General features: G+C 36.3%; 2 protein-coding genes and 1 long non-coding RNA gene across 5 annotated transcripts in view; 1 reads left to right on the plus strand and 2 right to left on the minus strand.

Moving 5' to 3' along the window:
- LOC137240428 (tRNA-dihydrouridine(16/17) synthase [NAD(P)(+)]-like) overlaps positions 1 to 13,935 on the plus strand; it is a 201,453-nt gene that overhangs the window by 158,947 nt on the left and 28,571 nt on the right. For 2 of the 3 annotated variants that reach the window (XM_067766681.1, XM_067766682.1), the window contains exon 3: positions 8,448 to 8,618. The exons of the other annotated variant lie outside the window; for it this stretch is intronic. In XM_067766681.1, coding sequence (XP_067622782.1) covers positions 8,448 to 8,618 — 171 coding nt within the window. The remainder of the gene's footprint in view (positions 1 to 8,447; positions 8,619 to 13,935) is intronic. 3 annotated transcript variants of the gene reach the window in all.
- Positions 1 to 13,935, minus strand: part of LOC137240432 (uncharacterized) — a 130,957-nt gene that overhangs the window by 26,784 nt on the left and 90,238 nt on the right. The gene's annotated exons all lie outside the window — the stretch shown is intronic.
- Positions 4,688 to 6,249, minus strand: LOC137242513 (uncharacterized). Its single transcript, XM_067769794.1, has 2 exons — positions 5,860 to 6,249; positions 4,688 to 5,307 (listed from the first exon to the last, which is right to left on the minus strand). Exons 1-2 carry the CDS (start codon positions 6,229 to 6,231, stop codon positions 4,789 to 4,791), a joined length of 891 nt encoding a protein of 296 aa, XP_067625895.1. The 5' UTR covers positions 6,232 to 6,249; the 3' UTR covers positions 4,688 to 4,788.

A 13,935-nucleotide genomic window follows, 5' to 3' on the forward strand; every position in this document is an offset into this window, starting at 1 on the left:
GAACTGTTTCGTGGCTTATGAGCGGTTATTCATTTTACGAAGCATGACTATGTAAATGTGTTTTAGTGGATATAACTACTTGATATTCTTTGTTTGTGTACGCACTAATACTAATTTTTTGGTAAATCCACTAATAACCTTAAAAGATGAATAATTGCAGCTCACTGATGCATATGTGGGTATATGACTGAGTAATATGCGCTGTTTATTGAAGTGTACATGCATGTGAGTCTGTTTTCTCTTTCCTCTTCGCTCTATTTATATATGTGCGATTGCTTGCTTTTCTGTTAATATTTTGCAGCATTTATTTACTAGCTGCGTAGTTACGTATCGACACTGCTAATATTCGCCACAAAATAAAGGGTAAAGGCGGATAATGTTGTTAACGCCAATTTCTGCAAAACCTTATTGCGGTTAATATTGCTATTTTTTATTACTCAAATATCAATTTTGCCAATGTCATAATTTTTGCTGTAAATAATATAGAGTAAGATCCCATGTCGGCGTCATTTTACTAAACCTGAAATTTCATCAGCGAGTCCTGCAAACCGAAGTAGGATGGTGATATAAAAAGTTTCGAACGGCGAGGTTCTTCCCAACTGAGCTGATGGTGTTGTTCATTGATTATATGCGCTATTAAGAAGGCTGATTGCGCGATAGTTGGCGCTGTTTGCAGGATCCCCTTTCTTGTTGGCTGGGCAAAGAACACTTAAGCCCATATTTTGCAAAGAAGCTGATGCCTTGCCAACTCCTCGCCACCTATTTGAATAGCTCCGCAGGCAATCCATCAGCGCCTGCGGCTTGGTTGTGTTTTAATCTAGTTATTGCTATTCTGACTTCGTCATATCGGAGGGAGGGACATTAATTCCATCATCATCGATTGCGGTACATCACTGTCTCCAGCAGAGAAGTGCTCCCTCCATAATCTAAGTACTCTCTAGACATCGGTAACAATGTCGGCGGTTTCGTTCTTACAAGAGTTTGCCCCTGACTTGAAACCTTCCGTCTGTCGCCGAGTTTTTGGTAAAATTTTAGGGCGATATTCCTGGTGGCTAACAGCTCAAGCTCCTCGCACTGGCGCCTTTCTGTCTCTGCTTTTTCCTTCCGGGAAAGGCGTCTCGCTTTTCAACACGCCGTAGGATTCTCACACTCTTCTTGGTGCGCCGGTAGGCAGCGTCTTTTCTTTAGGTTGCAACGCGGCATTCTTCATCGTACCATCTCTTCCGTGGTCGCCAGTAATGAATTTTTTCCTCGGCAGCAGTACGAAGTACTCCCACTGCTCCTGCATTTGTGCTCTCAGAAAGCAGGTGTAAGAGTCGAATCAGTAGCAAACTCTTACGATTGCAGCCTTTCAAGGTCTAGATTTCCTTGTGTTTTTGTGCGTATTTTGGCTCCGACGAGATAATGGTCCGAGTCGATGTTAGGTCCTCGGATCGTGCCACATCTAAAACACTGGAGGCATGCCGTCCGTCTGTGACAATGCGGTCGATCTGGATATGACCACATTTCGAGCACCTGTCCATTAGGAGAGGTTCCATTGTGTAGGCTGATTTTTCCGACTGTGGGGCCAAAAACACTTTCTTTGCCCGCCCTGGCGTTAAGACTATACGAAAAAAAATCCTACTTTTTCGGTAGCTTTTTGTAGCGTCTAGCGGTTTTTTTTTTACCGACTTACGACAACCGAAAAAAAGTTTATCATTACTTATATATTCCTCACCTTCCAGCGAATCCGTCCGAGGAGTCATCCTCACATGTTTTTTTGCTACAACTTTCTTTCAAAGAAATGTATTGTGATGACATTCAAAGCCTCTTCTTACCGCGGCTAAGACTCCTGCTAAAAATGGTCATAATAGGCATGAAATCACTCCCACTCTATATATCCTCATGGGTGGCCCATGGTCCTCATGGACCGGCCAGTTCAACCTAACTTTTAAAACCATATACATATGTAATACTCCTATTTTGCTAATAGAAAATGCTCGTAATGAGTTTTGAATTAGAAATCAAAACAAGGCAGCCTACAAAATTTTTGTGATTGTAGCGGCATAAAGGGCCAATTAATGGTGACTTATCCTTAACCAGATAAAACAGCTGATCGAAACAACCTTATGGAAATTATTGTAACCGATTAATGGTACCATACCATAACGCTAAAGCCATAACCATACCATAGCCAACCAATTTCTTTTTGGTTTTTCGCCATATCCATAACCTAAAAATATTTGAGTTGGTGAATTTATTAACTTTTTGTATATTTTATTTATTGTTTTGGATACGTTTTGACTAGGAGACTTATTGTTTCTGGAATGTTTGTAATTTTTTGTGTTTTCCTCATTTTTATGAAAATGTCAGCTATTTAAGGTTGTGGTTATATAATCGATCACAATGGAGATGGTTATGGATATGGGAGTGGTTACGACTATGGCGTTAGGGTTAAGGAAGTTTAACTGGCCCTTAAGTGTGACAAGAAAAACTTTAAATCGTTGTTTACCATATAGTTTAGCAACTTAAATTGAGGTTATGTTGCTAATAGAGTGGAAGGCAGCCGAATGAAGAAGACAGTTACATTGCATCAATATACCTTCAATCAATATTGAAGATAAATGTAGAAAAAATGACTAAATACCTGAATATAAGCAAACTTTTTCTCTTAATTACTGCAAACAAGGTGCCCTTAATGCTATATTATGCAAAATTATAACTGTTTATGACTTTTTAATAGTTTAACTTGAATTTCTTTAAAGATTTTCGTAATATGGCCATTAGTGATATTTGTATGTGTGTGGTAATTTTGAGCGATCAGCTGTTAGTTGCGCTACGTGGTAAGGTTTACAATGCTTTAAATTTAGGTTCATTCTATTATTGAATACAAAAACAAAAACATTTAAACAGCAATATATCGGCACTCTGATGTTTGTGGGTATAGGGGAATTAAACTTCCTTAACCCGAGCGCCATAGTCGTAACTATACCCATATCCATAAACATCTCCAATATGATCGATTAATAGTGCCTTAACCTAAAAATCGTGAAAATTTCATAAAAATGAAGAAAACGCAAAAAATTACACACATATTCCACAAAAAGTAAGTCTCTTAGTCATAAAACAATGAATAAAATCAACAAAAAGTTATTAAATTCACCAACTCAAATATTTTTAGGTTATGCATATGGCGAAAAACCAAAAACCAATTGGTTGGCTATGGTATGGTTATGGCGTTAGCGTTATGGTATGGCACCATTAATCGATTACATTGATTTCCATAAGGTAGGTTCGATCAAGTGTTTTATCTGGTTATGGTTTTATGGTTATAAGTCACCATTAATTGGCCCTTAGTAGCAATATAGGAGTATTACATGTGTGTATGTTTAAAAAGATTAATTCAGAATCAACAATTTGTTCGAAGTTTATTCAACAGCTTTTTGCGATGTATAGAAATTGACAGAAATATCGGTTGTATTGATCCGGAATTCGTTTGATTTTACCAGTTTCTTTCTTCCAGTGCATAAATGTCCATCAGACCGTTTCAGAAAAAAATGTATTTTTGGTCTTCCAAATAAGGTCAAAAGCTTCGTTTGTATAAAAAAAAAATTAGATGTTAACGGAACCGAATGCTTTCCTAGAAATATTAGCCGTGTTTTTTTACACGCCTATACGTTTACGTTTGCGCGTAAGCTGTGTTGTTCTTTACATCTATAGACGTTTACGCTTAAACTTTATATGGACTGCTAAGTGCCAAGCTTTATCTACTCTTCTGAAATAGCCGCGCATAAAATTAGTACTAATAAATTTCAAACCGCATTATACTCATATTCAAATGAAATATGTGTCTATGTTTCACCTCTTAAAATGGTGCGTGTCCAAAATTCATCGCAATTGATTCAGCTATACATATGTTATACACTATGGCCATTAGAGCTTTGTGTCTCCGCTTTTCGGTACACCCTCTGCTGTAGCTAGTTATTTAACCACTGCCGCTAGATGAGTATCCTAAGCATTATCTAAGCGGGGATCAGCGCTTTTTTACGCGCAAACGTAAACGTATTTTAGTTGCATCTGAGTATTATGCGTGTTGAAGTAGTAGTACTAATTTTATGCGTTTCAGAAGAGAAAATAAAGTTTAACACTTAAGCGCCAAATACACGACACGAACATTTCCGCGAACACTCCGCAATCTTGTTCGCAGCTTTGGCCATACACCATACGAACTTTTGGCCGAACATTAGTTCTCTTTCAGACAGCGATGAATACGGACAACAATTGTGCTGCAGCAATATTGCTCGCTGTGGTAATTAAGCGTAAAATAAAGAGAGAAGATCGCAAAAAAAGAATTTGGTGCAAAGAATGGTTTAAAAAACGAGCAGTTCTTGGACAAAGTGAGCTTATTAAAGAACTGGAATTCACGTCACAAAATGATTTTAAAAATTACGTTCGTATGAGCAAGGCAATATTTGACCAACTTTTACAAAAAATTTTGCCACTCATAACGAAACGGGATACAATAATGAGAGAAGCGATTCCCCCTCATCACCGCCTTGCTTTAACTTTGCGCTTTCTAGCTAGTGACAATAGCTTTGAAGACTTAAAATTTTTGACAGCAATTGCGCCCCAAACGATTGGGAAAATAGTTACAGAGACTTGTGATGTCATAATAAGTCAATTGAAAGATTTTATTAAGGTAATTATTTATTGATTAAATTATTTGTTTTCGACTAAACAAGAAAAGTTTCATGTGTACATATGTGTGTCTGAAAATTATTGGTTTTTTGAAGTAAAAATAAAAATAAATTATTCGTCCGTTTCAAACGATGCAAAGAAATTTTGTAAGTTTTCTACCGAGCTCGAATTAATGGATGATGTATCTTCAACGATTCGTACGTTTTGTGTGACTTGAGGTGACATTCTACTACTGTTTATGGATGAGCCGCTACTTAAAGGAGTCGGAACTCTTATTGTATAATTCTGCATGTGTTGGGGCACCGCGTAGTTAAGTTGCGTAGACGTGCGCATTGGGTATTGCGGAATGACATTTGGTGTTAATATTTGACTTGGGTTAAAAACATTTTGGATTTGAATCGCGTGTCTAAATTCCAATGCTCCCAAGCAACCTTGAAATAAAACATCTGATATGATTTTTCGCGCAATCGTTTTCTGGAAGGCCTCCATTTCACTATATTGCGAAGCCCACGATTGAGCCAAGGAGTCACCTTCTGTGGGTTCGCGGCTGTTGGCAAGTCTCTCGCATGCAATTTTAATAAGTGTATCTTCTTCAGAAACTTTTCTTTTGCTTGGTCGAACAGTGAATTCCTAAAAAGAAAGATTTATAAGTTTTTCATTACTTTTCAGCTTCCACAAACAGAAAAAGATTGGAAGGTAGAAGCGAAAAATTTTGATGCACGCTGGAACTTCCCAAATTGTATAGGCGCAATTGATGGAAAACACGTCAATATAACAAAGCCACCTGGATCTGGATCTTTTTATTATAATTATAAAAAAAAATTTTCCATCATTTTAATGGCAGTGGTTAATGCTAATTACGAATTTTTGATGGTGGATGTTGGCACAAATGGAAGAGCGTCTGATGCCGGTCTTTTTAGCGAAACAAAATTTTTTTCATCTCTAAAAAATAAAACATTGAAAATTCCTGACCCTCAGCTCTTCAAGCTTCAAGTGCAAAGAATGCATCCAATTTAGCAAAACCTACTCGAGAAAAATATTGTAATTATTTTAATACAGTGGGAGCAGTTCCGTGGCAGAACAATATATTAAATATAAGAAAGTGAATCATTTACCGAATAAAAACAAAATGAATGTGTTCACAAAAAAAAGAAACAATAAAATTTTGACTTTTTTTCTTACCTCAAATGTGTTTGTATTTTCATCCTGCATTGTGGTAACGCCTGCCAAAGGTTCGTCTTGATCTTTCAAAAAGCATAGCAAATCATAGCACCAAAGAGTAGGAACATATTCATCCTCAGCACCAGCACCAGACTTCAAACTATCTCTCTTTTTTTTTGATTCACGCCGGTATTGCGCCCGCAAACTACTTATTTTTTTTATAACTGTATCCTTTGTGGCATCAGGATCTACTTCTTTTAATTTTTCGATTAAAGTCGCATAATCATTATTCTTTTTAATTCTATTACAATAATCTTTGCTTTTTACTTGCCGCAATGATGGCAAAGATTTATACATTTCAATAAATTCACTCAGAAATTTTTTATTGTCCATTTTACTTTTCCGCGCACGTCTGTTCCGTTCAGAAATTACTACGATTATGAGCTATTTCGCAATACACGCACGAACAGTTCGCGCAAATGTTCGCCAAAAATTAAAATATTTGTATTTTTGGCGAACATTTGCGCGAACTGGCAAACACACAGAAAAGGTCGCAGAAACATGACATAACGGGAATGTTCGCGGAAATGTTCGTGTCGTGTATTTGGCGCTTTAACAGTCCATATAAAGTTTAAGCGTAAACGTACATAGATATAAAATAAACACAGGTACTATTGCAAGACTGGATATTGGCGCTTTTTTTACGCTGATACCATATACCCAGCGACAGGACTGGTATCAGCGCGATGGCGCCAAGCAAGTTTTTAGTGCTGCCTAGTAGATGCCGCGAACGAACAAATTTGTGCGTCAGACATGACTTTAATTAGCGCTACAAACGTCATTGTGTTGAAGTGTTTGTCTATTGATGTTTTATAACAAATGATGTCGCAAAGCTTGTAATTCAGCTTTTGAACGAAATAAATTAATTTCCTTGTACCTTTATTTATTACGCAGCACCTCTCTATACCAAATCTACCTACTGTCGTTAGTTTCATTTGCCATTGGTGGTAGCAAATGAAAAGTTAGCGCCACCGCGTTGAATTTAGACTAATAGCGTTTTCTTTCCTGGCTAAAGTGTTGCGCTTTTTGTACGCCGCGCAAGGGTTGTTGTTCTATTCTAAAATACAGGCAACGCCTTTACGGGTATTTCGTTCTTTTGTGAAAATTGTTGCCTGCTCGCAACGCAAAAGCCTTACACTTTTACCCTGTATAAAATGGCGGTGTGGCAGTGCAACTCTGTGAAACTCTCAATTCGCTCTTAAGTTCCACATATACTCTGTTAATATGAGTGCACAAATCACATACCCAGATTGCGCATTCACGAGTTCAAAATTGCTTCGTTCTACGCATATACGTCACAGGTGACTGTTTGAGGGAATGAAAGAAAGAGAGAAAAAAAACAAGAACTAAAGGAAAATGACGTAAGAATTGCCCATAAAAAAGAGCTGATCTAATGTTTACATGCGCAATGCGCAATCTTTTTGTTTGATTTTTGATATGAGTGAATATGGTGGGTTGAAATATTCTTTGTATGCTCTATAAATGTTAACAATTTTCTGGGGTAGGAGTAACTCTATTAAGGCTGTACCATTTACTTAGGCAACAATTTATTTCAGAAAAGGAAACGCTATAAGTCTTGTTTGACCAGAGCTATTAGTGCAATGGCCCCTCGGTATCAACGCAACAACTTAATACCGGACAGGTTGATCGGCCCTAAGTTAATTTCTTTTAGGGGTATTCTGCGAACACTATCAGCTTTTTTGACAGATAGCTCATAGAAAATTATGTCAAAAAGCTCCAACTAAATTTAAAACCTATTTTATTTTGACTGTTACTATGCTCTTATGAATTTTAGAACGACCTAAGGTTATATGTTTAAGAAAATCGATGTCTTAGGTATTATGAGAAACAACTGGGTTTGGAGCGCATCTGACCGCTTTAAAAACACATCTCATGATGTCAGCACTAACTTCGTGTTTTATATTTTCCGTGACTTCTTTAGCAGAGTGTTACTTCATCCCGAATAAGCAGATGGCTGTTACTGGGCCGTTCTGTTTATTGTTGGTGGAACTAACACTGGCGCTAGGTCAAAAATCCATAAAGAGCATTCCGACATGAATTTCATTGAGATAAACTTAAATTTATTTTTCTTTGTAAACGGATACTTTCTTCGTTTTGCCTTTTGGTAATATAGGTATTAACGAAGGTATCAATACAGATTAGGTGGTTTTTATTGCATATATTACCTTGGGTTGGCTTGATATCGCCTAAAATCTGTGCCAGGATAACCCAAATATTTGTGTATACAAAACTAATGAAATTAATGAGAGCTACTGAATATAAATGTTGGGGGTATTAAGTGAACATCTCATCTAATTTCGGAGATATCGAACAAAATCTAAATTGATGGTGAGAGTCGGAGTGGAGAGCGGAAAAATTAGCGTGATGTAGGGAGAAGAGACAGAAGGAAAATTAAAAGCGAAAGCTTCCTCTGGTAAGGGAGGAGACAGACTGCTTGAATCAAAAATATCTTTTCTGAAGGGGTCTAATGGTCATACTCACTCTCTCGTATGTAATATTACACACAAATTTCTCTGGCTTTTTTGTAGGTGGCACCCATGGTTGATCAAAGTGAATTGGCATGGCGTATGTTTTGTCGTAAATATGGAGCTCAGCTATGCTACTCGCCAATGTTTCACAGTAACTTATTTGCCAAGGATCCAAAATATCGCAAGGATGCATTACAAACATGCCCTGAGGATCGACCATTAATAATTCAGGTTAGTTAGCCAAGATATGAGAAGTAAGGACCCATAAAAAATTAATACCATAAAGAAAATTGGAATTTGAACCAAACAAAGTGGACAATGCGAGAACAAATTTGCTTATCATACTCCCTATTCAAGTAACAAAATCCTTATTATCGATAACGAAAATTACAACGTAATGGTGCCATAATGTAATCCCAAGTGGCATAGTAAAAAAAATTTTAATATTGCGATCTTGTCACTGCTGATGTAGTATTACTCATTTATCTACCTTACTCCTATGTGTTTACGTCTACGATTACGACACGACTATAGCTATATATGGTCGACGTTCTAGTAAAAATTACTAACTGCAAAATGATTTATTGGTTTTGGTCTGTCATAAAAAGGTTCGTGTGCGACTTGGTGATTAAATATTTTGTATGCCACCAGCTATACTCGCTGAAATGGACTGAATGAGGCTTGCTGTCGCAAATTTTGAGAATGTTTGCTGTCATTAACTCAAAAATGCTAAAATTAACTTAGTGACTTTTCAAACAATACGATATGTCTGCGCTTATAACAGTCTGTAAATATGCCTGTGAATGTATTAATTTTTGCACTTACGCTAATACGACAAAGTATCAACGTTTTTACACACTATGGATATCAAAAAAAGCAGAAGTTTAAGTCTTATAACTCCATCCTATAATCACTACTAAGTAGCGAACCAGTGGAGGGGCGATATTCTGTCGACCCACAGATCCTAGAAGGTTGGGGTCGTATGTAGAAATTCACCCACGGAGAAAAGCTTATAATGGCCGTTCATGTGGGAATAACCAGAAATATTCTTTTGGGATGTTTGGCGATGTGATAAAATAAAAATATCTTTGAGGCCTCTTATGGATTGCTTTGGCAGCTAGCTGTACAAAGGTGTGATGTTACACTTTACATGTCAAAACGCGTTAGGCGCTATGATGAGCTTCTGCCACGTAAAACCACGTTCCATTGAAAACATAACAAGAGCCAGGGATGCGACGTACCAATAAAGTAAATGTGACCAACGGAAGTGGTCAAGCAAACGAACGCAGGCTTGGTTTCGGATTCGTGTAGTAGAAAGAGGAGCGCGTGTGACGCACATGTTAAAAAAGTCAGATCTGCCAACTTCAATGCCAGGAGGGACAAAACGTATATTTGGCCGCAAAGCCGGAAGGTTCATCCCCTACAACAATACCTCTTGCAATGAATTGAGACTGATCCACTTTGCCTGCGACCGAGACATGTTTTATACTCCTGTCCTGCCTTTCGGTCGAAAAAAAAAAAAAAAAAAGATTGCTACAAGTGGAAGACATGTTTGGATTTTTGGATGTGCGCAACCCAAATTGGCATCCAACTCGCGACAGCAAAAGGCAGAGTACTTGGAAAAGGAAATGAGAACACCAACTTGTAAAAAAGTGTTTAGAAAGTGAACTATCATAATTATTTTAAACATTTTACCTTCATGTTTTAACGAAAGTATGCAAATTTCTAAAAAAAATTTAGTAAACAAAATTATTTTATCACGAATTTGAATGATAGAAAAGTCAACACAAAATATAATTGGAGAAAAAAAGTGATGCCTTTGCATACTTTTGGAGGAAAACTGAATTGTATGGTTTTTACCAGGCATGCTTAACCAACGAAACGATATAATTTCGTTACGATAATCAACGATAATAAACGAAACGAAATGACTTCGTTTCGTTTATTAACGTTGATTATCGTAACGAAATGATATCGTTTCGTTGGTTAAGCATACCTGGTTTTTACTAAACTTTTTCCTCTGAATAAAAAAGTAGTTTTGTAAAGAGACAAATTGAGTTTCAGAGTGGGAGTTCAAGATGGCGGATTAGAAAGAGAAGCTGCCAACGTCACTCACCTTGTAATTGCATCATGGTTTATAAGGTTAAATGAGCCCCCCCCCCCCCCCAGGGCCGGATTAACCCTCAACGGGGCCCTAGGCAACCATCAATTTTGGGACCCTTTTTTCACGTCCGTTCCCTTCTTTTTTCGATTAAAAAATACAAACTTATATCTTTCATAAAAATTTTATTGTCACAATGTGTTGATAATATATAAAATTACTATCTAAACATGTCGTTCTCTACATTTGTTTTCGGCAAATTCATCAATTATATGAATATCGGTTTTGTTCAATACAAAGTATACCTAACATCTCGAGGCGCGTTGTAGCTCTTTCAGCAGCTTTGATTCATTTTAATTGCAAGAAGGATCGTTCGGCAGAACAATTTGTGATCATTAATGTTAAAATATCCTATTTCTGTGATAGAAAATACATCGGCTAATTGATCTTCCATTAGAATCTTATACAAATGACTATGAGTTATTTATGCATCAGTGTATCTGGAGTTCACGTAACTTTGGAATGTTTCATTTCAATGAAAAATTCTTCCAAATCTCTAGAATAAAAAATTACTAAGTTATTTATAGCTTCGTGGAGGTCTCCATCACTTAGAGAAAAGTTTATGAGAAATGCAAAGCTTTCTGAAACTTCCATATACTTTCACTGTGAAGATTGTCGATGATTTCGAGGAAACCTTTTGTCCTAAAATCATCGCGAGGCGAAAATTCTACTTCTGGAGCATTTCCGTCATTAGGATGTTTTTTCTACGACGAGTACGTTTTACGATTTCTGTATAATTTACACCAATAATAATATTTTTGTACTACCGACTGTTTTCTTTATTTATTGTAAATTTGTTTTTTGGTTTCGGGTTTACAGTCCAATGAATCAGAAAAACGCCTTTTTTATTTTCTCGCCAACGTTTCGACCTTTTATTTTGGTCTTCTTCAGGGCCTAATGACAAAAAATATCCATCAACAACAAAAACACCGACCCAATATTAACGAGCACCAACGCTCAACAACTATTAGCAGAAATTAAAACTATGACAATTTCATATTTCCCGTATATTACAAAATCTATTACAAACAAATTCAAAGAGTTCACTGCCAACGTCCGTTTTGCGTACAAAAATAAAATCAATGTTGGGAAAATGTACAACAAGATTAAAGACAAAATACCAACAAATAAAGAAAAGAACGTTGTATACAAAATAGACTGTATTGACTGCCAGCGAAGAAAAAGTTACATAGGCACTACATCTCAACATTTCGCCTAAATCAACATAGAAAAACTGTTGAGGAGAAAGAAACAGAAAAAAGTGCACTCGCCCTCCACGCTATTACTTTTGGACATAGATTTGACTTCGGAAGGAACTAAAGTATTGGCTAGAGAGAAAAGCTGGGGAAAAAGAATCCTATTAGAAGAAATATTTATTAAAGCTGATAAAAACTGCGTTGATAAAAGAAGCGTAGAAGCTAAAAACATCAGCGACATCTATACGTGTATTTTCTAACGATGTCAACAATCATCAGCTGCTCTACATAGTCCATCAAGCACGAACCGGCTGACAAAATATCAACAAACGTCAAATACGTATATATATAGTTTGTTGTTTGAATTTACATTGTGTTCATTTTATTACTTATTTCTTTTAAATTTTATTCAAATTTATAAATAAGTCCTATAATTTAAAATTTTATCTATGACCATTTCTGCACAATGCAGAAAACAAAACATCTATACAAAACAACTGGACAAGGAAGAACACAGTAATTTTGAGTAAGAATCTGTGATTTGAATAATTGTGTTATATATGTACTTTTGTGTGTATATGTAATTAATAATTATTAACCCTCTTTTGCAATGCAAGGCCTTATATACTAAGTTTTATATTTTTTTGTCATTAGGCCCTGAAGAAGACCAAAATAAAAGGTCGAAACGTTGGCGAGAAAATAAAAAAGGCGTTTTTCTGATTCATTGGACTGTAAACCCGAAACCAAAAAACAAATTTACAATAAATAAAGAAAACAGTCGGTAGTACAAAAATATGAATAATACGCCGGGTACACAGCGAAATCCATTCTTTGACAAGATTGGCATACAATATGGCCAAGAAACCAAAACTTTATTTAAGGCTTTCGCAACAAACAACATAAAATTAGCAAAACTTAGGGCGCGGAAGTTCTTTTTACTCAAATGTCGGAAAAACAATATCATTCCAAAACATATAATAAATAACGTAAGCTGCACCTTCCAAAGTTTGGAAGATGACACACCATACAACAAACAGATTGGCCAGTTAATTTCAGATTTTCGAAGGAAAATACTTAACTTGGAAATAAAAATCTCCTTTTGGAAGATAAATCGACTAGAACAACAAATCAATAATCTAAGATCAATTATCCAATCCAGAAGCTTACCTAACACGAATGATTTTTTCCGAACACAAGAAATTAGCTAGCAAAATAGACACGAAGTAACCATAAATAACTTGAACACAAAGTACAACAAACTAGAATCAACTCAAATACAAACACACATCACATCTGACACAACATGCTTTATACACAATTTAACAACTATAAATTTACCAAAAGACTTTATGCTCTTAATAGGCTTAGGCCCAAACTTTGGACTACCAACAACTCTTAACAAGCTACCAACCAAACAGATAATAGCAGAAGTGGAGTGCATTATGCAAAATTGCGTAGATCCCCAAAACAGAAACGAAATCAGACAAACGGTGACACGCACAATATTACATGCCAAATCAACAGCAAGAAAATCTAATTTAGAAAACTTCCTACTACAAAAAGAAAAAAGTTGCATACAGTTTTTTAAGAACAATCCTGAAATAATATGCACTAGATCGGATAAAGGAAATAAATCTGTGTTTATGTACAAAAACGACCTATTAAAACTTGGAGAGGAGATGCTCAGCGGCACTGACACATACAACGCCATAACTGACCCAACAAACAAAATACAAATCAAAAACAATCTGTTTGTAAAAACCCTATTCAATAGAGGTAAAATAGACTCCCTAACTAAACGGAAACTTACAACGTACAACGCAAACCCGCCAAGGATATACTTCGCACCAAAACACCACAAAAACGAAATTCCAATGCCACTTAGACCGATCTCCGCCGACTATGATGGACCAACAACAGCACTGTCGAAATATGCAACATCGATTCTAGCCAAAATACCAAAATCGCAGTTCCACATATGCAATTCATTTGAATTTAAAGCATTCATCGCCCAACAAACACACGAACCGGGCCAAATACAAGTATCATTTGACGTAAAAAGCCTATTTATAAATGCGTCAGTTGATTCTATTTTAAGAATCTTATACGAGAGGTGGAGGGAAATTGAATCCATCACAAATCTTTCACAAAGTGAATTTATCGAAATGATTACTCTTTGCACAAAAAACAG

The sequence above is a fragment of the Eurosta solidaginis genome, chromosome 2 (genome assembly GCF_040869045.1).
Source record: "Eurosta solidaginis isolate ZX-2024a chromosome 2, ASM4086904v1, whole genome shotgun sequence".
In the NCBI taxonomy this organism is placed as follows: domain Eukaryota; kingdom Metazoa; phylum Arthropoda; class Insecta; order Diptera; family Tephritidae; genus Eurosta; species Eurosta solidaginis.